Genomic DNA, 26,659 nt, shown 5'->3' on the forward strand with positions numbered 1-26,659 from the left:
CTCCCAGCCTGCATCCTACCCATGACTGGTAGTGAGAAGAGCTGGGAATGCCAGAGAGGACCCCCAGGAAGGTTTTGAAAAGGCTGTAACTGCCAGGAATGGGGCAGCCAGTGGCTCAAGATGTGCCTGGCTGGTAGTGGAGAGGTTGGGAGCAGGGGGTGGGAACCCCTCTGACCCCAGGGGAATAAATAGCTCTAGTGACAATAACCATGACCAGGGGGGATGTACAGGAGCTGTGACCACACACTGTCCCCTTCTCACAGCCACCAAGACCCCTGAGCAGAATACCCCAGTCGGCTCACCCCTGCACCACCACTTGGCACAGCACAGTTTTGGGGCTTCCCATGGTGCCCCCACTCTCTTTGGGAACAGAGATGATTCCTGAAGACACAAAGCAGGACTCAACGCATTGGGAGGAAGGAAGGGATTGCAGATCCCCAAGGGACACAGCATGGGAACATCAGGGACAGAGGATGGCCAGCACTAGACCTGGCATCTGAATACCAAAGTAAAAGTTTCTTATCCTCCAAAAAAACTTTCTGAGCTCAAATTTCTGTTATTTTTAACCTCACTGCTGCATTATAAATAACCACTGTGTCCAGTGCTTGCCTCCCAGGCCAGCCACTGTGGGTTCCTACTCCAGCTGGGGCAAACTTTATGGCTTTAGTTTTCCAAGAGCTGATCCAAAGACTTGGAAGAGAGCCAGAGAAAGGCCTGACCTCCAGGGAGAGGCCAAGGGAACCAGAGCTGCCCCATGGAGCTGCAGGGTCAGGAGGAGCTGAGACCATCCCTAGCAGGAGTGGAAAGTGTCACTGGGAATTATCTGTGGGTGGGTGGGAGAGTGGGTCCAGTGAGGGGATGTTTCCCAGGAAGTCAGGCTTCTCCCATGGAGAGCATCCCAAAAACCACTTGATGCACTCATGTGCACAACTTGGTTGTTCTCCTCCAAATTTACCACCTTTTCAGGGCCAGCACCCAGTCAGCCACCCAGCTCTCTGGGGATGGAGTTGACATGGAACAGTTTGGGTGCAGTAAAGCCCCAGAGATTCGAGGGTCTCTATGTCACTGTCACAGCCCCAACCAGAGCTCCTCAGGGTCAGTGTGACCCAGGGACTGGGCACCAGACCAGTGAGAAAGGAGGATGGGGGGAGTGTGAGAGATTCTGAGCCTTGGGGGCAGCCCAATTCACTCCAGGGGACACATTTAGGGGACAGAGTCTTTCCCAGACCCTGCCAGCATGCAGGGAGGGATAGGCAAGGGCTGCTCATCTCTTTGCCAAAGCCTCTTCCCCCTCCAGCACTTGCAGCTGGGGATGAGCAGAGCTCCCGAGGGCAGAGCAGGCCAGGGAGGCTGCAATGAGGGGCTGGTTCCCATTGCCATCTTTCCTATTTGCGCAGCAAAGGTCACTCCAGCATCCTGGCAATTGTTCTCACAGCCTGCAAGAAGGAGATTAAAACCTCCCTGTTTGGCAGACACAAACAGCAAAGGAATAATAAAAAAGAAAAAAAAAAAAAAACAAACCACAGCAAACCAAAGCAACAACAACAACAACAAAAATCCAACAACAAGAAGAAAATATTCAAGCTGCTCCAAGGCATTAAATCAGTCCAGCTCTCAGCACAGTCCCCATGGCACTATGGCTGCATCCCTCCCAGTCCAGGGGGTCCTCACACAGGCAGGCTGGAGAAGAGGCAGACCTTTTTGACCTTTTTTAGCAGCTCAGAAACTTTTTCTAATGAAAGGTTCCTTAAAGCACCGGGAATTTTGGCCCCAAGCTGTCTGTTTTCTGTATTTTTGCAGATTTCACTTGTGGTTCAGAGGAATTCAGGCACAATTAGAGCCATTGCTATTCACTTGCCAAAGAACAACACAGCCACACCAGGACCCTCTGCCCAGCGACACCTGCCCTAAAACCCCAGAGGGACCAAGGGCTCTACCCTGCACCTCCTCTTTGCACCAGGGTGATGGCTAATGCTAAGAGCTTCCAGGGAAATGCTTGTGGAGGACAGACTCCCACTGCCAATCCCAGATGCCTATCCCAGAGCCATCCTGGCAGGGGGAACAACCTGCCATTCCTTACAGATGTTTTCTTGCACCAGGAAGATGAGAGTCAGATGAGGTGCTGTTGGATAACAACCCCCTCAGTGATCCCATCCTCTTCCAGCCTTCCTTCCCTGCCACAAAGTGAGTGCCCCATGCAGGGCTCAGGAAGCAGCTTGGCTGCTTCACTCCCAGCTTTCATGGGAGTTTTCCCTGCCTCTGGCACCTTTTCCTTCCACACTCTGTTCCCAGGGGTGCCTTTGGAGGTGTCAGGACAGCTTACACTTCCCACGGGGTAGAAGAGGCTGTTCCTCTCTACAGACACCTGTGCTCTGAACAGGGATTTTTAAAGATGGCCTCAAACCTGAGGCCTGGGACGCAGCATCCTCCTGGGTTATTGCTTCTGCTGGACCCCCTGCTCAGCCTTCAGCCCCTCCCTTGCACACCAGATTTGCATCAGGGACTCTGCCCTGCTATGCAGCCCAAAATAACTCAGAGGACAGGTCCAGAACCTGTGCACTTCCCAGATATTGTACCCAAGTAGGGCAAAGCGGAACAAGACCCAGCTGGCCTTGGTCATTCTCTGAGAAGTCAGTTGAGCTAATCCCACAGGCACTGGAGAGGACGGACCTGAACTCAAGTCCTGGAAAAGGAATCAACAATGGGATGCCTGGGGTGGTTTGTACCCCAGCATGGCACAGCCGGACCAAGAGGGAGGTTTGTAGAGCACTTAGTCTGGAAAAGTGCAGCTGCAGCACTGCCTGCCCCATCCCACAGCACTGAGAACAGGAGAGCAGCAATCACTACCAAAACCAGGCAGGGAGAGCCAGACAGAAGCCTGCACTCCATTCTTCCCTTCTTCTTCCACTTCTGCCTGCTCTTCCTTTGCTTCCCACGGGATCCTCCCATCTGCGGGAGCAGCAGCGATGAGAAAAATCAGGGATCGGCTGCAGAAAACAAATGATGAATTAAAAAAGACTGCAGCTGCTCATGGCAAAGCCCCACTTCTCAGAGCAGCATCCCACCCTGCCGGGGGTCAGCCACCCCCGGAGCGAGCTACGTGCCCAAATCAAAGGCAGGCGCAATCAGAGGGATCCAAGTAACACACGCAAATGGGCGATTTGCAAATAAACAGAGCGAGCCAGCGGAAACGGCAGGGGAAGGAATGCTCTCCGCTTTCAGAAGGTTGGGATCTGCTGGTGGGCAGCCCAGGGAAGGAATGCAGTGACGTCTGTCCAGCTAATAAATTAGCGAGATGAATAATTCAGGGTGAATTATTCGCCTGGTTTTCCTTCCCCTGAGGAGGTGCTGAGCTTGCAGCAGGGACCGGGCAAGAGCCAGGGATCCTAGCAGGAGACAGGGACCCAGGTGAGGCATTTGCTGCTAAATGCTTCCAGGCAGGGCCTGGAATTTGGGCAGTTTTCACCCTGGTAATGGAGTGAGCGGGGAACAACAGAGGCTGGGATGTCATGCCAGGAGATGTGGCAAGTGCTAGGGACCACACACATGTTCTCATGATGGGTGACAGCTAAGGGCACAGCTAGTTTGGATCACTGGCAGTATAGTGTCAGTGAAGGGATTGCCAGGGTGGGCAGAACACTGCCTCTGCAGTCAGCCCCCAGGGCCATACCTGCTGTCCCACTGCCTGTCTCTGCTCCCTCAAAAGTGGGGTCACGCCCACTGGAGGCACCCAGAATCAGATTTACTGTATATCCCCCAAAGTACCCCGCAGATCTTAACCTCCAGCCTTGTTCATGGGGAGTAAGTGGAATCTGGGTCTCATATCTCCCATCACCCCACAGTTTGTCCTCTCCTGGATCAGCCCCTCACCCCACAGCTCATCACTTTTCAGGGTCCCTCAAACCAGAGCCGCCCCACATGTGAGATAGCAATGTGAGCCCAAGACTCTGCAGGTACAGAGCAGGTTCAGTCTCTCTCATGTGCAATGAAATCCCCCCAAAACACTGTGGTCCCAAAACCTGAACTGGGGAAAAACCTTGAACATGTGTTGAGAGAGTGGGGAGTGTGCAGGAAGCACATCCATCACCAGACTTCCCACGCCCCAACTCCCAGCCCCACACCAAGCCAGCCCACTTGGGTTTCTTTCCCTCTTTAACAAGCTGTTGCTCCAGGGAGTGGTTTCCTGAGCAGTGATGTGACCCTGCTCCTAGAGAGGCAGGGACCGGCACTGGGATTCATTCTCAGGGTTATAAAACCCCATAGCCACCCCCAGGCTAGATTTTCCCTCTGTGGAGCCATAATGGGAATCCAGCAGCAGGGAGTAAAGGGCAGGAACTTCCCCATAAGGGCCCAGCATCCCCATGAGCCTTTCACTCCAGCAGTGATAAAGAGGAAGACGAGGAAGATGATGATGTTCTGTGCCTCCACAGCAGCAAAGGGACACGTGGCCATGGCAGAGGCTGCCCCAGCTCCTTGGGTGCTGGCAGGAGGATGAGGGTCCCAAAGCCACAGCAAAAGGCAGAACGTGGATGGTGTGGGGACAAACTGCAAAAGCCCTGTGAGGGGCCATGGAACACCTTTGCCCCACCATTACTGAAACCCAGAGTGGTGCCCTTGGTCAGTCAATGGACAGACCGTGAGTCCACCCAGGTTATTTTTATTAGAAACCATGAAGTCATTAAAATCTAAATCCAAAGCAGCAGCTTCATTCTCAGGGACACACTGGGGTAAACTCAAGAAGGAGATGCTCCAGGACTGAGCCAGGACCAGCTCTGCCCTGCATCTTCAAACAACCCAACTGCCACAAAGAGCCCCAGCAAACTCCAAGTTGGGAGCAGGGGAAGGTGACCCCTGAGGACTCCATCCCTCCATGGCAGGGTCCAGCCAGGGAGATGCTCAGAGGTGGAGAGCAGAGCAGCAGCGAGAATGCTGCCGCATGGTGCCATAAACAACTGCCAGGTTTATAAGGCCCCAGGGACCAGGGAGGCTGTACCATTACCAAATCCCCATTTTCCTGGGGAAATAGCAGGTGCTGAAAAGCAGCAGCAGATATAAGATGTATTTATACACATGTATATGTATTTTAAGAAGTAAAATACAAAAATTGTCTGTGTGAGCAAGAGAAAGGTTGTGAGTGGTGGGAGAAAAGCCAGAGAGCTGCCAGTTCCCAAACACTCATTCCACTTCACTGATTTGGAATGACACTCTCCCTGCAATTCCTGCATTGCTGATGGGGATAGGACAGACTTCGGGACTTCCTGAGCCCCCTGTAATCCCAAGTCCCCAGGATCTGCCAGTGCAGATTGGGATCCCATGAGATCCCAACCCCTTATGCTGCTTGTATGCAGGGAGTCATTCCAGCAGGACTGCAACAGAGGGACAAGCCAGCAGAGCCAGCCATCCGCTGCTTTCATGCGGCTCCCCCAGCTGAGCTGCAGGGACCTTTGGGAGGACCATGACAGCAGGATGGGGGACACGGAGCCACCCAATATTCACCCCACAGGAGCAGGATCACAGGGCTGGCTCAATCCCAAAGGGACCACCCCAGGGATGTCCCCCTTCTCCCTGCTACCACCTCCAGGCAGGAGAAAGCACCCCATGGGGCTCAGCACTGTCCCTCTCTAACCCCCAGGAGGCAAAGCAGGAACATCATCCTCCTTGTCAGGAGTTTCCATCACACATCTCCCCCTCCCTGGGTGGCAAAGAGACTCATAAGGCACATCCTCTCTGGAGCCAACACCCAGGAGGAGCTTCCAGCACCAGCTGCTTCCCTGGAGGAAGGGGAGAGCTAGGGCTAGGGAAGAAGAAGGCCATGCACAGAGAGAATAGCATGAGAAAACCAACCCACTGTCAATTGTGCCAAGTTGTGCAACACTTGAAATGTCACTGTGGGTTCCTCTTTTGTTCCCTCAGCCCCAAGCAGGAAAGCCAGAGCCCCCCTGCCAACGGGGCCCCCTGCCCTCCCCTCATTTCATTTCCAGCAAAGCCAATGCCTGTCGGGTTTCCCCACAGCATAACCAGTTCAGGCAGCTGCTGCTAATGGTGCGTGTCAGCAAGAGTGAGCTCGAGCCAACAGAACCGTGCCCGGCCCTGGGGGTCACGGCAGAGTGAAACCATCCCCTCCGGCTGCTGCCGGCATGCTGCAGTGCCTCCCTGCCATCCCGTCCTGGTTCCCTCTTCTCTCCAAGAAAAATATTTCAGCTTTTTCCTCCCTCCAGGCAGCAGTGCCTCTGCATATTTTCAGTGGGTGAGCAGCAGCTCAGGCCGGCAGTGCTGGAGCAGCAGCCGCCCCATCCCGCATCCAGTGACACTCATGATGCCTTGGGCGCATTCTCAGGTGTCCCTGTCCCCAGCCCCACCACTGACCCAGTGTTAAAAAACACTCAAAACCGGGGCAAACGACATGGTGAGCAGCAGCCCCAGCCCCGTTATCCATTCAGCAGCCCTCCTTGGAAAGCAAACCCAGCGGGAATTGCGTGCCAGCTTAATAAAGAGAGGCAAGTGGCTGCAAACAGGAGAGGAGGCTCGTTAGAGGTTACGCAACAATTTCTTATTCAAAGGAGCTGCTCCACAAAGTGCGGCTGGTGAAGCCGCTCGGGTTTGGCCGGCGCCTGCTCCGGGCTCAGGTGGCCAGCAAGGGTGGGTGCAAGCCAGCGTCGGCAGCGCCTGTGTGGCAGCGAGTGGGGACATAATGTAAAATGACAGTATTTACTCTCCACTCTCCAAAAACATGCGTGCGGGGGGTCTCCACAGTGTCAGCTGCCCCAACCCAAGGCTGGTGCCCCTCTATCCAAGGAAGATGCTGTGCCATCAGCCTCTCCAGCAGCAAGAAGCTGCTGAGGAAATGGGGCACACAGCACCCTGCGAGCAGCTTCCCCAGCAGGAAGCCTGCCTCAGTAATTTTAGATCATGGCAGTTTGCTAAAGCACTCTTCGCACCTCCAGCAGCAGCCTGCAAGCTCCGTGTTCTCCCCAGCTTTTATCTGGGCAGGCGTGGGCCAGCCACAAGGAGCGAGGAGTGCTCGGCGATGCCAGCTCACCCAGCCAGCTGCTTCCCCGGCTGTCCCGGCAGCTGGAGTCGTGGGAACACACCAGAAATTGCTAGAAAAGCATGAAAACAAATCACACTTCTCATCTGCAGCTCAGGATGCTGCTGGAGGAAAAAAAAAAAAAAAAAAAAAAAAGGCGCTGCTTGTGCCCGTTCTAAACTCGTTGTTTCGCTGCTGGTTTCACTGACTCCCTACCAGCACGAAGGGAAAGAACAGCCAAGGACAGGGGCTGAAGCACTGAGACCACGGGCACTGCCAGGAGCTCTGTTTGACTCCCAGTGACATAGCTGGAGCACAGTTACACCAACACTGGAGCCCTGGCCCCCCTCCAGCACCGCAGCTTGCCTGTGCTGCTGCACCCGGAGCGGTACAGGGGATGCATCCTGCACCCGCCCTGGTACTCGATGGCCTCACAACCTGCAGCATCCTCAGCCTCGTGCTGGTCACAGGGCACTGCAGGTAGCGAGGTGGGAGAAGGAAGAGGGCGAGGAAGCTCCCACTGACACACTCGGCTAGCAAACAGGTGGTTTTTCTACCTTTTCATACACACAGTAAACCCCACCTATTTAAAGGTGATGAGGTATTTCAAGCCACGCTCGTTAGCACCTGCTGTGAGCATCTCCGAAGGCACCGATCATTCATCCCGTCTGCCCACGGGGCCTCGGCAGCGACAGCGGGAGGGGCTGGGGGGGTCCCCAGGATCTGTGTCACCTTGCTGGGAACTGGCACGGGGACACTAATACCAGCCCGTGGTCCCTTGTGCTCATCCAGCCAGGCCAGGTGAGATGCCTGGTGAGACCCGCTGTTTCAGCGCCCTGCAGAGACCTGACGTTCTCATCTCCTCCACTGGCCAAGCAGGGTAGGATCAAGCCCCGTGGGGGCTGCCAAAGGCATTTTCCCCTTCCCCCTCCTCCAGCCCAGCTGCAGCAAAGGGCCGTGGGAGGTGGGAACGAGGCATCAAAAAGCATCAAACGTGGCACCGAACCCGGCCATAAATAATCTCCTGAGCACAGCCGGGTTTTACAGCCTTTCCCTCACCTTCCTCCGGCAAACCTGAGAGCGTCCTGGATTCCTAACCTGGAAACGGAGTGAGACGGTGGAAATAGCAGCGACTTTCTCCCCTCCTCTGAAAGGATGGGGGAAGAACGCAGCACTGTTAGGGCGAGCTGCAGCCTCACCAAGCTTTGTGGTACAGGGACAGTGTGACCCCAAGAGGACTCGAACCACAGCTCCTCCACTGCCTTCCCATCCCAGAAGATTTCATCTCACGTTTAAGACGCAGGATTGCCAAAAAGATCCTGCCTCACGTGGCTTTTCCTGTGTGCCTGGAGGCAAATAATCTCATCTGCCATATGCATCAGTTCAGTGTATAAAATTCGTGGAATAATAACAAGGATTTTTTTTCCTCCTCCCTGCTGTGCTCTCCTGCCTGCTAGGGGTGCAGACTCCCCGGGAAGGCATTGGCTGCCTCCACACTGTGTTGCCCAGCACGGCTGCACCCATGGGTGCCACATTCCACAAGCACGTGCTTGCTGCTCAGCCCGTCTGTCCTTGGGAGATAGACTAGGAAAAACAACCCGCCCTCCCCACCTTCCCTCAGGGTATTTAACGCTAACGTGATAATCTCGTCTCCACACACACACACACACACACACACACACACGAGTTTTCTTGGAAGAGCAATAAAAGAGAATAAAAATGTGAGTCAGGAATGCTGGACATTTGCTAAGCCACCACCCTGGAAAGGCTCACCTGGCCAAAAAGTGAGGGGAGGGATGTCCACAGTTCCCATCCATCCTGATGGGGGCCTAGGGGGAAAGCACTACTTAGCACCCTGGCTGTACCCCATCTTTCCTGGCTGGGAATCTTCCCCACTCCCTCAGTTTAATCTACTCTAGCCTGAAGAATTGGTTATGGAAGTGTAGTGGGTAAGGCACCATGGCTTGGGGGTATAAGTAGATTTTCACAAGTTCCTGCAAGGCTGAAGGCAGAGGAAGCTGCCCACCAGTACCCTCGACAGCCAACCACCAGCTTCAGCATCCTTCAGGGCTGCCAACAACAACTCTGCCAACACCAAAACCTCTGTCAACAGCGAAGTCTCTACCAACACTGAAACCTCCACCACAGCAGCAGCTCACTCTCAGCCTGTACCAGGCCTTGGTAGGTACAGACCTATTGATTCAGGGGAATTAATTGATCTTCACTGTTCAAATACTGACCTCAATTAGAGCTAATTTTCCTTTTTCCTCTTTTTTTTCCCCTTTGCTGTCTCCTTCCCCTTGGCTCTGCTAGTTTAAATACCAGAATATCTACACTGGCCTTAGGGAGATGTGGTGCTAAGTGTACATTTGTATCCCATTTATAGCCAGGTTCTTCACAGCTTTAATAAGCAGGTCCCCAAAAAATGGGAGGAAAAGATAGATACCCACTGCAGGGGATATTTGCTGCCAGCTCAGAGCTGCAGTCATTTAGGGGGTTTCGGAGATGGCACTGCCAATTCTGAGCTCTGGGTTTGAACAAATCCCTGATTTGGACAGCTCTCAGATGGATTGGTACCTCAGTCTTTCCCTGGGAATGATCCCATCCATGTCATGCATGTCTCAAAGGATAACCACAGCTCAGTGTCTCTGCAGCCCACCCAGCCTCCAGCCCCCCACTTGCCGGGAGTGCAACAGCCCTTGAAGTTGCTCTAATTATCTTTATTTCCTTTCACTGATTCCCTACCCGTGGCATCCCAAGCCAAAGCCCAGGAGAAAACAGCCGGGATTTCAGATTTAATTAAACCTTGCTGAGCAGGCTCCAACCTTCCTCTGAGGCCAGCACTGATGCCGTTGTCACTAAGCCTCCTGCACACAGCAGGATGACCACCAGGGAGCCAGAGAGGGTAACTCTTGCCCAGTGCTGGCATGGGGGTACCTGCTGAACCCAGGGGTAACTCCCATCCCAGAAGTAAATACTTGTCGGGGTAAGAAGCCCAGTAGCTGGAAATTTTATCACAATTCCCTATTTATTTGTTTATTTGACCAGCTTTCTGCTGCTTGAATGGAGGTCTGCGATCAATCAGGGCACAGCACAACCACAGAGGTGTCTCTTTGCTGCCAGCCCCAACAGCCAGAAGAGCTTCAGCACAGATTTTCCAGTTTTAATGTTCATCCATCATGACATCCGTTTCATGTTTGACCAGGATGGACCTACAACCCCAAACTTTCCCACAGAAAACACCCCACCCCCCCCACAGCACCTGCTCTTGACTCACATTTATCTTCCCATAACAAATAAACCACAGGGTAAATTCCAAAAGTTTCCAAGTTCCCCAGTTCCACTCAAAACGCACTTGAGCAAAGTCAGAACTCCATTCCCCAAAACAACTTTTGGGGAGACTGCTGAAGGTGGTACCTAAAGGTCTCTCCCAGCCCCCCACAGACCAAAAAAAAGCTGTGAGAAAAAAAAATAAATAAGATACAATAGGTAGGTCTGAAAGCTCACCAAAAAAAAAAACAAAAAAAAACAAAACAAAAAAAAAAAAACCAAACACACCAAAACAAAACCAAAAAACAAACAAACAAAAACAAAAAAAAAAGGACCAGTTCAGTTCACAGCCTTTAAAACACCAAACCTGTAAACCTTCCCAAACCCACATACCCATCACATTTATTCACATGAATGTTTAGGGATACTCCTAAGTGTCCATGCAGGCTTCCCATTAAAAACACATTGCGACAATGGGGGAAGAAACACATTTGCAAGAAATGCTCCAACAGCTCCAAATAAATGAATTCCTAAAATTTTCAGCCTCTTAGTGGATAAATTTGGGGAAGGCTGCATTTGCTACAGTGGTTCAGAGCAATTGCTGCACCCAGCATGCGTAGGCAACTTGACATCCACAATGTATTACATGAACCTTAGCACAGTATGACCCCAGCAAATCCTTCACACATGCCAGCTACAAATCCTAATTAACCTGTAACAGCTCAGGCTGGTTAATGAGCTGCTGAGCAAGAAGTGGCAGAGGCTGTGTGTAGAGACAGCGTGTGTCCTGCTGCCTCCCCCTTGCTGAGTGCTGCCCACAGAGGAGGGGCACTCCCAGCCTCTACACCTCATTTTGGTGGCTTGGAAAACCCCAGCTTGAGGATGAGGTGACTCCAGAAACCACAAAGAAAACCCAGCTGTGAGTATCCTACTGTGACACCATTCTGCCTGTGGTGAGGTGGTTTCCAGCCCTCCAGCCCTGAGCATCTTTTATATTTCTTCTCCTTCAGTAAAGCAAAACCCATCAGATTCAAATTCAAATTATTTTGCACACCCGTCCCCTCCCCGCAAGTCCTGCTGCTGTCATGAGGAAGATAAAAACTGGATAGCAAACACCTTCCAAATCTTCATCAGCCTGGGAATACCCTACTGGCCTGCCCACGGGGCACCTTACATGCCTGATTCCCATAAAGCCCCTGGTTTCCTGCAGCCCTTGGGACCCTCCTCCCCCATTTTCATCCTAGCCCCACCTCCCTGCAGCAGTGGGTTCACCTCGGGATAAGCCCCACCACCACTCTGCTCTCTCAGAGCAGAGATCTAACAGAGGATGCTAAAAAGCTACCGGGCTGTTTCTATGGGTACGTGAGGCACATGTTGCTATGTGATACTCAGTCCGTTTCCATGGAGACAGCAGGGCTGTCACCACGCAGGGCTTATTAGTTGCCATGGCTATTAAAAGGCACTTGTCCTCTGGGGATCTGGAAGGACCAAGGCTACCACCTTTCCCTTCTCTCTCTCTCTCTGGGATGGCACCAGCTCCCTAGAATCCCGGTGGGGACCTGGCCATGCAGGTCTGACACCACAGGGATGGGCAGCTCCAAGCTAAGCTGACGAGGGAGCCCAGTCCTGCACTTTTCCATGAACAACCACACGTGCCCCAGCTCATGGCATGTCTTCTGCATAAGTGAGCAGAGCATCCCAGCCACATGCTTTTACTGGTGTGGTTACAGCTGACAAAGACCCCACAAAGCAGGGTGAGCACACAGAAAGGTCCAGTTGCCATCTGCCCACTAGCAGAATCTTTGCCTCACTTTGTATGGTGGATTTGGTATGGCCAAATGTCACTAGGCAAAACCACCACAGAACTCAGCCCTTACAGACAAGGCAGTGCTGCAAAATGCAGACAAGAGCATCATCTGCCCTGCTGTGGACCACCCTCCTGCCTCCCTCAGCCTGCTGCAAACAGCCTTGCAGGGTGGCATAGCCCCTGCATGCTACTTCCAAAGCCCATTTTTCCAAGCTTGGAGAGCTCCTTGCTCCTTTCTCCAGCCCCTGGCACAAGAACCAGCCCCCAGTCTCACCCTGCTCCAGCAGTTCGTGCCACAGCCCAGCACCTACCATTCCATCATCTCTCTAACTGCATCATAGGAGTGGAAATAGACATGCAAGAAAGTCCTGGGTTTTATTTATTTTTAATTTTTCCCCCTTTAGACAGTCCCAGGACCCATTTCAGAGCGCCCACACTGCTTAACCAGGACAGCATCTGAACACATCTCCATCCTGTCTCAAATCACCTCCCCAACAGACCCTAAATGGATTTTTATGCAGCTCTATAAACCCTTATGGAAAATACTCACATGTTCTATTAAATAAATTAAGGGTATTATTTTCTCATCATTCTGTTTGATTTTTCTAGGAAGGATGTAATTTTTTCATTTAACTCCAATGGACCAAAATGAAGGAAAAAAAAAAAAAACCACAGTCAAAAACCCATAGAAAGATATATTACCCTGTAGTGGAAAATTAGATTCCTCCTACATGATACTATAGGAGGATTTAAATATAACATATAGGAATATAACATGTTATTAAATTGTATAGTATCTTTCTAGAAAGACCTACAGTATAGGATTCTAAAAATTACTCCCAAAACCTATTATGCTTCAATCTAGCCCAGCTGGTTTACTTTCTATTATATGCTGCAACTTTTCCTAAAAGGCTCAGGTTTTAATTGTGTCTTGAAATGTTGTTGCAATCACACTCCAAGAACAGCTCTAAACGCCTCCAGAAATGACAGACACAAGTGGGAAGCCCCTGGCCTTGGGGTGGGATGGAGGTGGGGGTGGATGGGACTTGGCACTCTCCACAATCAAAAACCACTGTAATTAGCAGCAGGGGGAGGGATCCAATGGGAGCCCAGGTGCTTGGCTTCTTGGGAATTAAGCAATTCTGTATTTCAATTCCATTGCTCTCCCAGTACTCACCCCCCCCAAATATTTGGGGTATTCAAGTAGTTATTGGTGCTTCAGCACCAGACACTCATCCTCTTCCCCCCGTCTTCCAAAGAAAAACCCAAAAATGGTTACAGAAAAAAGTTGCCTGTAGCAGTTGCCTTAGAGACTCTCCAGCTTGGCACAAAAACCCAAAATCTTGTAAAAAATGGAAGAATTTAAGATTTTAATCAGTGACAACACATGGGAGGCCAAGAGCATCAACGCACATCCTTGCCTTGACAGCAAGATGCATTCACCCCTCGTTTAGCAGCATCCTAAGAGCCAGCTGAGCACAGGGACAGAAAGGGAGAGGAATGAAAACAATGAAAACCCTGTCGCTTTCGAGTATTTTCTGTCCCCGGCAAAGCAGCCTCTTGCTGCCCAGGCTGATTCTGGACCAATACCCCACTGGCCAAGATGTTTGTGTTCCCATTTCCTTCATCTGCTGCCAGAAAAAGAAAAATTCAACAATACAAGCGAGGCAAAATATTTCCCAGAACTGCGCTATTTCTCCCATAAACTTCACCTCACCGCCAGCACGGCCAGCAAGCGGGGGAGGAAAAACAAAGGAGAAAATCCCGACTTTTAGCAGTATGAAATGTTTTTGCGACTGTCTTGAAATTGCTCTTTTCTGCTGCATCCTCCACTGTCACTCCTGACCCAGCTTCCACTGTGACCACAAATCAAACCTTGTGGGATAAACTCACTGCTCTGGCATTTTCACTGCTTGGCAGAGCCCTGGCTCCAGTTGCGGCCTCTGGCTAAGACAAACATAGCCCCAAGCATGCTTCAGTGGCTGCCTTTCCACTGGCAGCATGCTGCGGCACGCCAAGGTGGCCGAAGGATGCTATTTTACCACCTTTTAAGCCTTGTGATGAGTTAGGGAGGTGATGGCATCCACCAGCAGCAGCGCAGGGACATGGCAGTGGTTTCACCTGGCAACAGCATGCGGGGGATAACCAAAGCCACAGCACTGGGGAAAGCCTTCAGTGCCAAGGGGTGTTGTATTTCATGCCTGAGGAAACAGAGCTTGAGGAACACCAAAACAAGGAACTTCAAAAAGGAGCAGTGTTGGCCAGGGAATATTGTTGTATGAGCTAAGCTGCTTCAGAGAGATGGAAAAAATCATGCACTGACCTGAAGGGGTGATGGAAGGACTCGGTGTGCAGGGGCTGAGCTTGAGACATGCCACCAGCATCCACCCAAGGGGCCTGAGGGGAAGCTGGGTGGGAGTGCAAATACCTGCGGCAACACCCCAGCACCCCAAGCTGCTCCAAAGACCTGAAGTCAGGGAAGGGGGCTCAGGTAAGTGTCCCCACATTGCCCTGGCACGCTGATGTAGAGGCAAGGTTACTGTGAGCTTCCAGCTTAGGCAGACTGAGGTGTCTCTCCAAAACCTTCTACCAACACCAAGTCCCCATCTGTTCAGCTCCTCACTTTTACCCTCTGCTGCACATTTAGATGCCCACCAGGATGAAGGTTCATTTGCTTTCCACTAACCCCATCCCTAACAGCACTGGGAGATGCAGGATGCATCTCCCACCAGCTCCTCCAGAACCCAAGAGCCAGAGTCAGGACCTGGCTGGCAAGGAAGGCCCTGGAGGCAAACAGTGTGGATGGGGAGTTACAAACTAAAGGAATCACTCCAGCACTGGCTCATCCTTGGAAACAAGATCATTTTGACTTGAAGGTCACTGGGAAAGGAGCTTTGTGACTTCTTTCTGTGCCCTTGCTCTTCCTCCATTGCAAAAGCAGATCTCACCACAGTGCAGTCATGTCCTGGGCTCTGCTCAGCCCATGGTGGGGATGTGTATGTACCCACACACACACTGTGGACAATTCCAAAACTACCCTGGAGTCCCCCCAGATGCTCTCATGGCCACTGCCAGGCTTGGAGCAAGGGCTATGCTCAGGGACCTTTGCTCGTCTCAGCCCCTTTTTGCTCTGGACTAAAGCAGCCAGGCATTCACAGGGCCACCAAGCTTCTGCATGGCCTTGAGATACAGGGCAGAGGCATTTTCTGCACTCAGATAAAGGCTATGGACCATTCCCAGTCAGATTTGCCAAGGTTCCCAGTGCCCATGCCATGGCCCCCAGCCCTGCCCATGCTGATCCATCCCCATTGAGTATCTCCCTCCCTCCCCTGCCCTCTCCTGTCTTGCTGTGCCTGTGTGTATTTGGAAATAAGATCTTTCCAGCTGAACTGCAAAATGAAATACAGAGATCACAACTCCTTGAATAGATTTAGTGCACACCCCCCCAACCTCCAGCCCACCCCCCATGCAAATTCCAGGCAATAGTAAAAAAAAAATCCAAACCAGAGGTGAAAAAAATCAAGGTGTTCAGCAGATGAAAGGGGGAGGTTGGGGAAGAGGTGGCGGGGCGGGGGAAGGCACTGCAAAGCACTTTCCTTTCGCCCCCTGGTTCACCACAAGATCTGCAGCTTGACCCCCACTTGCTCAACCCTCTGAGCTCCCAGAGCTGAGACAGCCCAGCTTCATGGGGCTACAAGACAAGAGAAAACAAAGCCCAGCACAAAGCCAAGCCCAGAACCCAGCTGAGATGTGAACATCCGCTGCTGGAGGAGCCAGAGCCCATTTACTGAGATGAAGGCAGAAGTGTCTCCACCCTCACTGCAGATGCCCCGTACTGGCCTTGGGGTCCTCTGCTCTTCTTTTCCTGGAAAAACACAGGATTCCCCTGTACTGCTGCCATGAACAGTTTCTGAAGAAGAGGCTGTGATTTGCCCACAGCAGGAGAAATTGCTCCCATGGGAACAGCATGTTGGTGCATGGAGGGGATTGTTGTGGGGCAGGATGTGCACCATCCTAAGGGACAGGATGGAAGGAAAAAACAGAAGCATCCTGAAAAAATACCCTCACCACAGCAATGCCCCATCCAGGCAGCAGGGCCTGAGGCAATGGGTGAAGAGATTTGGGGGCTCAGAGCACCATTCACAGAGACTGCTGCACTAACATTGGCTGTGCCAGAGAATGGGGTGAACACACACTACTGAAAGGGCAGTCACATGGGCAGCGAGTTATCCCCTACATAAAACAGAGCCCAAGAGGTGGAAACACCCACCTCAGCTAGAGGAAGGACATCCTGCCACAGCTCAGCCACATAGGGATGCTCCAGCTCAGCTTCATGAGAGGAACATGACAGGTCAGCTTGGCCCTTGCTGCCACTGTCCATCTGTTTCCCAAGCTGCTGGCCCTGTGTGCACCACACATGTGTGGGTACAAAGCCCCAGGACACTGAGCACACTGAGCTGTGAAATGCCCTGCACCACCCCCATGGCCAGCATGGTTTTGGGTGCCTGGGGTCAGCTCACATCCACTGGGTCATCAACAGAAGTATCCACGCAGCATCGAGGGCTGAAAGAGAAGAGCTCACCCCTCTCCCCGGGCTCATGGATACCCAAAGTCCTGGGCCAGGGCTACTGAGGGGCAGGCTGAGAGGCCCATCTTATCTCCCCAAGCCATCCTTAACCCCCAAATAACTGCCTAAGGGGCACAAAATCCCAAGGACAGGGAGAAAGGCAGTGGATAAGAGTATGAGACTCCAGCTGTGATCCATCCCAATTCCAGAGCCAAGAAGCTTCACCTGTACCTCTCCTCTGAGTTGAATCAGGCTCCACACCCTCCAACGCTGAGCCAGCCATGGATCATAAACAATAAAGCAATTTATACAAGGCAGAAACCTTCAAGAATTATGCTATATGCTTGCCATATAGTGCAAACACATTCCCCTCCACACGTGGCTAGGTCCTTTGTCAGAGGAATTTGGATTTTTGACCTTAGAAGTCAGGATGAATCTCTGAAGGAACATCAGAGACAGACCTGCACAGTGATCCTGAGCAGATTATGGTCTCAGGGGTATATCCTGAGACATATTTATGGCCCTCCAAAGCAAGATAAGTCAATAATCACATACAGTAGCAGTTACAAGTCAGATATTAATTTAATTCCTTTCCTCCCTCTCTGCCCAGATAAACATTAATTCAATGGAGCATCAGAGGACTCCTTTATTTATCTTTCCTACTGGAGGTTTTTTTCTCCCATTAAGGTAGACTTGCTACAGCCAGGCTATCTAGACATGATGGTTGCCAAATTAAAGACATTTTGCATCCAACACAGGCATGGGGACCACCAGCCCAGACCTGGGATTCATGTTATTAGCAGCTAGCACTGATGTGGAGGCAACTGGTTAAAGAGCAGCCCATCAAACACTTAGAAGCCTCGTTCGCCCACAGCAGAAGGAACATTTTATTCCTACAGACCCTGGAGCCAAGAAGGAGCAGAGACATTTGCTCCTTCCACAGGATCCATACAATCTGGCCCTGGGAGTTGCACACCCACCCACAGCAGAGCTCCCACCACCTTCTCCCCTTCCCAGAGTAGGGCTCTTCCCAAGACTAGTCTCAACTCAGAGTTAAAATGAACTTTACTCATGATTAACATCTTTACTTGCATAGTGTGGCTGGCAGCTTAACACCAAATAAGTGTTTTGGCAGCAGGAGTCACAGGCATGGGGGTGAGCACTGCCCTCCAGAAGGCAGCTTCAGCCTCGACACGGGTTAACAAGCACTTTCTATTTGAATTAACAAATCATTAACAAACCCTCTTTGCCATCTGGGCAGGGGAGGGCTGGGCTGCTCTGGCCACCAGCATCTCGGGAGGGAGCTCAGAGGCCATTAATAATGCAGGAGGAGGGACTGCAAAACCTGACCTGATTAAGGTATGAATCAAAGGAAATCCTGGAGGCATAAAACCTCCCCGGGGGTGGCTGGACAGCAAGGTGGGTGAATCTCTGTGAGATTGCCCAGCTCCACTGCTGCTGGCTGTGGGTTTGCCTTCAGCCCCCAGGGTTAGGGAGCATCTCAAAGCTGGTTCAGTGGATGCACTGGGAGAAACCTCTTGGAAGAGAACCAAATTAGAGATAAATGTAAGGATGCTTTGCACCAGAAACCCAGTAAGTGTGGGGCTAGCACCTGGATTACAGTAAATAAATCCCCTTTTCTTTATAAGCTAGTCTGTGCCAAGCTCCAGCTCTCAGTCATCACCTGTTTAACATTTTGTTCCCATTTTCAGTCCTCTTCTGCTCTCACCCTTGGATTTTGCATCCCGAGAGAGAGAGAGAAAACTGGAATGACACAGGTGACAAGAAAACCCCAACACCAAACAGCTGCCATTGCCTTATGCCTAGGAAACATGCTAAAAATTCCAACCAAAACAACATTTCAGGCATGGAAGCCAAACCAATGGACAATTTCCATCCACTTGTGACTAAACCAAGTCACAGTTTGGGGCTGAGTCACGGGCACATCCCAGTCCCACGTACATGTGCACGGCTGCAGCACCCACCAGGACCTGCCTGGCCATGCCGCACCTCAGGCACGGGATGCTGTTCCTGGCACCCCAAGAGCCCCTTTCCCGTAAGGCACTAACCAGCACCACCGCAGCCAGCACAGAGAGCAAGCCTCAAGGCTTCCCTCAGCAAATATTCAGGCTGAAAAATGTGTTTTTTCCATCTGCTTGAAGCTTCTTTGCTGGGGCTTTGGTAGGAAGCAGATATAAGAGCATCCCAAAGCATGACCAGTCGTTACTTACTCCATTATATAAAACCATGTGAATTTCCTCTTTTTCTGGGTGGGTTTTTTTTTTGTTGTTGTTGTTTGTTTGTTTTTGTTGGGGTTTGTTGTTGTTGTTGTTTTGGGGTTGGTTGGTTTTTGGGAGCTTTTTTGTTGTTGTTTTGGTTTGGTTTTTTGTTTTATTTCTTAGCACCAGGCCAGATTCCTGGGTGAGAGACCAAGGCTGAAGAAAGCCAAAGCCAAATGAACACAGGTTAGGGGAAACCTCTGCATGCATCACCATCCAAAAGGAACATTTCACGTCTAGCTTGCTCAGCAGAGAGCCAAGGCACAGAGGAAGGGAAAGCCACGATCTGGCCTCATAACAAACCCAGAAACACTTAGGCCCCCTAGTTAACTAGGGAATTCAACTCTCTCCAAACCACAGTGAAGCTTCAAAGCCCTCCCAACCTGACTCTGGATGCTCCTTCCACAGTTCCCCATGGACGGCCCCATTCCCTCAGACTCTACTCCCAGCCAGCAAAGCTGCCGGGGGCAAAGGCTCCCCACGGGTCCTCTGCCAAGGGAAAATTATTTCATGATCCAAGTGAAAAAGCCATCAGGGAGGTTAATTTTGGCCTAAAGTTTTGTTCCCTTCCAGCAAAACAGTAGGGAAAAAAAAAGGAGAGTTGAGTAAAACCTGGGCAGGGAACCTGGGGTAATCCAAAACTTGGTCTTTTCAGAATGGGGGTGGGGGGGGGGGGGGGGGGTGGGGTAAATGAAAGAGATTTAAAATAAAAAATGAGAAAGCAGAGTTTTTCAGCACAATGCCAAAGCTTCTGCAGGGGATGCAGGGGGAGAAGAAAGCAGAAAATTTTCTGTGCATCATAAAATCCTGGGCATTTCCAGACTGGCTCCAACAGCCCACATTACTGAACAGGGCAGAGAACATAAAAGCCGATCAAATAGAGAGCAGGGAGTCATAGGAGACATGTCAGCCCCAAGGATGAGTGGCGGCTGGGGTGGTCCAACCCCATGTCTGCCCCTCCTATCCTGGGCGTGGGGGGCTGGGGGGGAGCTGGGATCTCCTCCCCAGCCACCCTGCCCTGGCTCCTGGCCCCAGATGAAAAGCAACCCCATACAGGCCATTCATTTAAGAGCTGGACTCGATGATCTCTGTGTGTCCCTTCCAGCTCAAAATATTATGTGAACTGATACCAAGCAAGTCTCCAGAGACGCTTCTCCACCCCACATGGGAGCAAGCGTTCCGAATGTCCTACAAGGAGCCGAAGCAGAGCTGTCTCCGAGCAGCGTGGGGTCCTCAGGCAGGATGGGGCCACCCCTCCCGGCCGGGGCTCCCCGCGCCGGGATGACATAACCACGAACTGCATGAGGCCGAGCCTTTTGTCTGTGAGCCGGGAGAGAGGGAGGGAAAGCAAGAAAGGAAGAAAGAAAGAAAGAAAACTTCTGGAAGTCATTACGATTCCTTTGCTCCAGTCTCCTTTTTGGCAGACAACTTCCCTCTCCCCTTCCCTCCCCCTCACCCCACCCCAGCCCGCTTCAAAATGCCAGCCTATGATTTTTAAATGAGAAAAAGCTGTGCTGTACTCCAGCACTTGGATAAACTCCTACACAAACTTCCAGATGTGACACAACAGCCTGGAAGGGGGAATTCGCAGAAGAATCTCCTTAAAAAACATATACACACGCAGGGAGCAAAGGAAGCGCCTGGCTGCCGGCACAGCTGGGCAACGGACAGGTCCAGAGATCGCTGGTGAGATGAGATGTCACCTAGATTAGGATTAAACTGCTCCTGGCTCTTGCAGGGAGGCAGGGATTAGAGGAACGCTGGCTGCTGCACCCAGCTCTGGGAAGTGAACACTGCCTGCTGCTCCTGTTGAGCTCCAAAAAGGTTTGTGAACAGCAGGGAAGAGGATTTGCAGTTATTTGTCTCTTGGGAGGAGGGAAATCACCACAGCACCTCTATGCTGCCCTTGCTGAAAGGTGATGGGTTGAGATCATCACGCAGGAGCTGGAGTGAGCCCAGGGAGGTGCCAGCACCTGCCCTGGTAGCACCAGGATGCTCCATCCCCGCCAGGAGGGCCAAAGGGCTGTGGGAGATGCCTCAGTCAGGCATCAGCCAGACAAGCCAGGTTTCTCTTCTCCCCGGGAGCCAAGGAAGGGGCACAGAGAGAGTAGAGGTTTGGCAACAGTGGGAGAAATTCCTTCTGTCTAGGGAGGGGTGGGAGGCATCAGCCGGTGAACTGGGTCAGGCAAGAGAAACAAGCTCAGGTGCCCTGGGATGGATCAGACACAGGTGAAGCAAATGTATTCTGGTTCCTTTGTGGGGTTTTTATATGAAAACGAGATCCATTTCAGGTCTGACCTGTTAAATCAAAGTGTTTTGCTTTGTTAAACTCAGAAGTGAGGCTGGAAAAAATGTATAGAAGTGTAAGGACACCACATGCACTTGCCCCAAAAAACACACACTTTTGATAACAAAAAAATCCCAAAAAACCCCTCCCAAAAAACAAAAAAAAATTAACCCTGCATCACACTGAACTCTTCAAAGAGCAGCATAAGAAGTGTCAGGCTCTCCCCATGAGCTGACATGGCTGATGAGGGGGTGAGAACACCCCAATCTCCCACAAGGTGACAGGCGTTCCACTTGCCCACTGCCCTCACCACAGGCATTCCCATGAGAAGGGGTACTGGGGAGCACTGCTGGGGCTGGGGAGCCCAAACCACAACACAGCTGAGCAGCCTCAGGTCTCACCCCCACCAGGCAGGAGAGTCCTGGCTCTGGTGCAGTCGGGCACACGGGAATGTCCCTCCCTGAAGAGCTGGATCCAGCCAGATCAGCACAGAGTGGTTCCAACACAGACCAGGACACAAAGTGAGCTCAGCAGGGGCTGACTGTGCTCTCAATGGGGCTAGCACTGCCTTCCATGAAGAACTAAGCTCTAGCACAGCAGCTCCAGCCATCCTGTGAGCCAGCCTGGTGCAGATCTCCGCTACACCTCAGCATGAAGCCATGGGGATTCCAGACCCATTCCTGGAGGTCTCTGGGCATCTGCAACTTCCAACAGGAGTTGGGGACACTCAGTCCTCCCCAGGATCCAGCTTTGGTCACCCACCTCTTCCTGTTGGGGAGTGAGCAGAGCCATGTGAGGCAGCTGCTGGAAGAGTCCTCTTTGTTTTATTGCTGACAGAAGGCAGGGCTGGTTTCTGTGACCAGATCAAGATGTTTCTTTGCCAAAGCCATTCCCAAACCCCAAGTCCCAGGGATTGTGCCGCAGAGCAGCCAGGCAGGATAGGAGCACTCCTCCCCGTACCACCCAAACCTCCCCTTCCCAGAGAGGGAATTTGCAGAGCTGCCCTTCACCCTCCAAACCAGGAGCAAAAAACTAGGATTTCAGCCAATGTGGGCATGTCTCCCCAGGAATGGCACCTTCCAGCAGGTTTTTGTAGCGCTCCATTGCCGCGTGCTGCTTTCCAGGCAGCAGCACTCTGCAGGCAGGCAGGCGTGGGGGATGAGGCAGTTTTCAGTACTACAATAGATATCACAGGCCCTTTCAGTTATACTGTTATTTCTCTATTCAGAGCTCTTAATGCCAAGTGGTAGCATCCTCCCCACTTTCTCCATCCTCGCTCTTCAATCACCCTACAACTCTCAAGAAATAGCCTCGTTTCTTGTCTCTGATCAGAGGAGCAGCCTGGCACAGACCTTGATACAGCCTTTCATCTTCCCATCATTCACAGTGCTTTCATTTTATAAGGGAAAATCAAGTAACCAGCTTCCCTCCTTTTTTCTCCCCCTCAGAGACTCCTGCTTCTCCTCTCACAGCCTTGCCAGCACACACAACAGGACACCCTGCATATGCCACAGCCCTTCCCATCTCTGAGCCTGTGGGTCCAGCACTGTGACCACTGAACTTGTCCCTGCTCCTTCTTCCCTCTTGACCCAGGCAGTTCTCACCCAGGGAAGAACCTTCCACCCCAGAGCCACCAGGACTATGCAGGCTGTCATCCACGCTCATCCCCTCAGGTCCTCATGGCTCCCAGAGAGGTTTTCACTCAAAGACCACAACAGAGTAAAGGGAGAAGACAGGTTGGCCATCTGGTGCATGTTTAGAGTTAAAAATCCCAAGGTTTCAGGCTCTGGAAAATTCCTGGATCAGGACAAACTTCATGACCTCTTTCTAGCCCTAAGGGATAGGAGGAGCAGGAGAGCAACACAGTACCCCACATCTCTGCTCCAGAAAGCAAGAGAAAAAGCTTCCTGGTCCAGGCACAGAATGCTCTAGACAGAAACATGGGAGAAAACCCCCAAAAACCACATCAACAGGACTTTGCATCCCTGCTGGATACTCAGCACCTAACAATCACCCTCCCCTAACCTGGCCTGAGGTACCACAGTCACACTAACTGCCTGGACAGGGATATAGAGCAGAATCCCAGGAGTTCCAGCTACACTTCGGGGCTACAAACTGTCCTTCCTGGGCAAGAGTGGGTCCTGCACCTCCTTCTGATGCCCCATCAACAGTAAATTTTATCAGTCAGATTAGAACACCACAAATCTGCCTGGAAAAGCCCCAAGCTCTGCATCTCCACAAGCACAGCTCAAACCAGAGTCCTCCCATCCAGTTTCTGCAGGAGCCAATGCAGAAAGGTAAAATCTACCTGAGAGAGTGGCAGAAGGCAGTGAAAACTCCAAACTCCCCAGACCTGGGGCAGGATTCACCACCCACTCAGCCAAAGCACTGTCACTCCTCTGCAGGGCAGCTGGTGGCAACAAAGACTTCCCAGCAACATGATTACATGGTTTTAACACTGAGGCACAATTCCTAGAAGGTTACAGCCTGAGAAGGGCCACCGCACTAAAGAAAAAAACCCCAAAGTAATAAATATAAACAAGAGCAGGCTCAGCTCCAGCATTGGAGTGGCAGAAAGGCAAAGGGATGAGCAAGACAATGCTCTGCTGAACAACCCAGCAAGTGATGGGACACAGTGCAGGTACCAAAGAAGCTGCTGTGTTCCTCTCATCTGAAGGCTGAACTCCTTTTTTTTTTTTTAATGTGTTGTTTTAAAACAAACTCCCCCAATTCTGGGTCAGTGACCCTGAAAACAAACAGCTGCATGCAGCCACATGACTCAAAGATCCATAGCATCACCCTCATAACCCCAGGACTCCCAGCAAGATTCTTTCTCTGTCAGTAACAAGTGAAAAATTGGTGGCAAAAATCCCAGCTAGTGGGACTGCGCTTAATACTCATCCCTGACTCGCAGTGGTGTTTGCAGGTGCCCACAATACCACTGACTTTCCAAGGACAAAAGTTTATCATCTTCTTTTTGCAGCCACAGAGGAGAAAACATATTTCAAGCCATTACTGGGGTGGGGGATTTTACTGAAAACACTAAAACATGCAGGTGTTAACATCAGATTCAAAATATCATGTCAAAGATTTAAAATGTTTTAAAAATTTTAAAAAACGTAAATACTTGGAAACATATTTAAACCAGCAATCATAAATATTATTAGTCATAGTAGGCAACAAGAACACACTGATTTGCAGCCTGTCGTTAATATTTCTTTCCAAAACAGAAGGCTTCACAAAGTTGTGAGATTTCCTAAGACGTTTACATAAAGGTAGTTTGAACTGCTTAGCTGGTCTGAAAGAGATCTGGAGAGAAGCTGCTGAGAGTATTCATGACTGGGAAGAGAAATATTGGATTTTTCCCTCCTGGAGGACATATTAGGAGAGAAGGCAGCCTGTTTATCAGAGAAATCTTTGCTGAAGCTCAAGTAAAACAATATTCACAACTCCAGTATACCCTCACCAAGCACACTGAGATGTAATCCTTAACAGTTCCTGCATACCAGGAGTGGAGAAGGACTAGCACAGGGTATTCTGGTCCTCTGTACCACGTAACATGTCCTCCGTGCTGCTGCACAGCGTCTCCCCCTCCAGATGTGGGACTGCTGCCTTGACTACTCGCCTGCCTCTTGCCGGCAGCCCAGCACAGACGCGAGAACTTCCCAGGAAGCAGCTGCCTCTCCTGCACCAGCCCTTGCTGGAAGCCTCATTGCTTCACTTTATTTCATTTTGGAGTTTTGTTTCTACAAATAATAAATTAAACTGGAATTTGGGGATGGTAAAATTCCTGGGAATGCTAGAAGCCATGCGGAAGCCATGTGCTGGTTGCAATTCAACTCCAAAGGGAAGCTTTAAAGACACCAAGACTGTGAAAGAAGAAATTTTTCTATTGTTTCCTCTATTTCTTTCCCCCTCCTCCTTTTGAAAGCTTAAACTTGACTAAAGCGGTTCGGCCAGAGCAGAAAGGGAGCTTGGAAGGAGATCAGAAGCTTTTGAGGGGTTGTGGCTCAGCCTAGGATCTGACAAACAGCTGCCCTTGGCCAATGCCCGCCCGGGACCATGACCCCCACCCTGCCCCGACCCGTCCAAGCAAGGAGCATCCCCCGGAGGATTGCCGAGAATGAGCCCTTCGACGGGCCTCAAGCACCCTGAATTATTTAGGGACCCTGGAGCTAGGCAGCAGCAAACCAACCTCCCAAAACCTCCTCCTCCCTCTAGACTGCACCCGTCTCGCAAAACCTCAGGGAAAGGACCAGGGAGCCTAAAATGGGCAAGAAACGGGGTCAAGAAGGAAAAACCGATCCACAAAGCAGGAGACCGGGGTTAGGGTCCCTCAGTGTGTCGGGGGAGCAGGACCAGGGACGGTCGATCCCCGGGGGAGATGGTCCCCAGCAGCTCCCACTCCGAGTCCCTGAAGCCCGCGGTAACCCCGGCATCGCGGCGGGGCGGCCGAGGGAGGGGAGCCCCTCAGGAGGAGAACCCCGCAGGAGGAATGCCCTACAGGAGGGGAGCCCTGCGCCACGACATGGACCGCCGAGCCCCTGCAACTGCCCGGAAAACTTCCCGGGCGAGCAACGGGGAATGGGGGAGCGTCGTCTACCCCGGGGACAGCGGGTGGCGGGTCCTCCCAAACCCCGGCTCCTTCCCCATCATCCGGCGGGCTCCACACAGGAGGTGTTCCCCGCCCTGCCGGCCGCTCCCGGGGGCGTGGGGGCCCCGTGGGGCTTACCTCGCCGCCGAACACCTGCAAAGGATACGGGTTACAGACCAACCGGAGGCACCAGCTCCGCGGCCGGCTCTCCTGGCTCAGGTAGAAAAAGACGACGGGAGCCAGCGCCGGGTAGGGCAGCGCCTCCGCCTCCGAGTCGCCGCTGCCCGCCTCCCTGTCCCCCGGCCCTGGGTGGCCCCCGGCCCCGGACAGGTCATTAAGGCGGATGAAAGTCTTGGCTCTGCCCGGCTCTGGATCCTCCTCGGCCGCTCGCGGTCCACCTTCGTCCATCCTCCGGCCGGCGGCCCCGGGGGAGCCGGGGCGACGCGGGGCGAGCCGGTGGGATGCCTAGAGTGGCGCGGCCATGGCGGGGTAGGGGGGCTGGGGGTTGCGGCAGGGCGGCTTCAGCGCCGGGGTGGCATGGCCGGGCGAGCCACTGCCTCTCCCCCTGCCGCGGCCAGGCCGCCCCCCACGTCCTGCCCTGCTGTCTGCGGGCTCCGTAGCTCCTCCTCGCCGTGCCTTCGGGGGCCCGAGCCGCCTGAGCCGCGGGCAGGGAGGCGGCGGCGGGGCGGCCCCGCTGCCGGTGCTGGCCCCCACCCGGGGGGCGGTCCGCCCTTAGCGGTTCTGCCTGTCCCCTCTGCTCCACAACATCTGCCCGGGGCGATGGGATGCTGCCCGACGCCCCGGTGCAGGGAGGCGGCGGAAGATGCT

General features: G+C 52.3%; 1 protein-coding gene across 20 annotated transcripts in view; it reads right to left on the reverse strand.

Moving 5' to 3' along the window:
- Positions 1 to 26,264, reverse strand: part of CACNA1G (calcium voltage-gated channel subunit alpha1 G) — a 147,340-nt gene extending 121,076 nt beyond the window's left edge. For 17 of the 20 annotated variants that reach the window (XR_005259364.1, XM_038157252.1, XM_038157248.1 and 14 more), the window contains exon 1: positions 25,998 to 26,264. Coding sequence is in view for 18 of the 20 variants with exons in the window: in XM_038157252.1 (XP_038013180.1) it covers positions 25,998 to 26,239 (242 nt within the window). In the remaining 2 variants the exon portion in view is untranslated. Of the gene's footprint in view, positions 1 to 25,969 lie in introns of all 20 variants that reach the window. The other 3 variants (XM_038157235.1, XM_038157237.1, XM_038157253.1) reach the window with 2 other exon arrangements.
- Positions 26,265 to 26,659: the final 395 nt, after the last annotated feature.

This window comes from Motacilla alba, chromosome 18 (genome assembly GCF_015832195.1).
Source record: "Motacilla alba alba isolate MOTALB_02 chromosome 18, Motacilla_alba_V1.0_pri, whole genome shotgun sequence".
In the NCBI taxonomy this organism is placed as follows: Eukaryota; Metazoa; Chordata; class Aves; order Passeriformes; family Motacillidae; genus Motacilla; species Motacilla alba.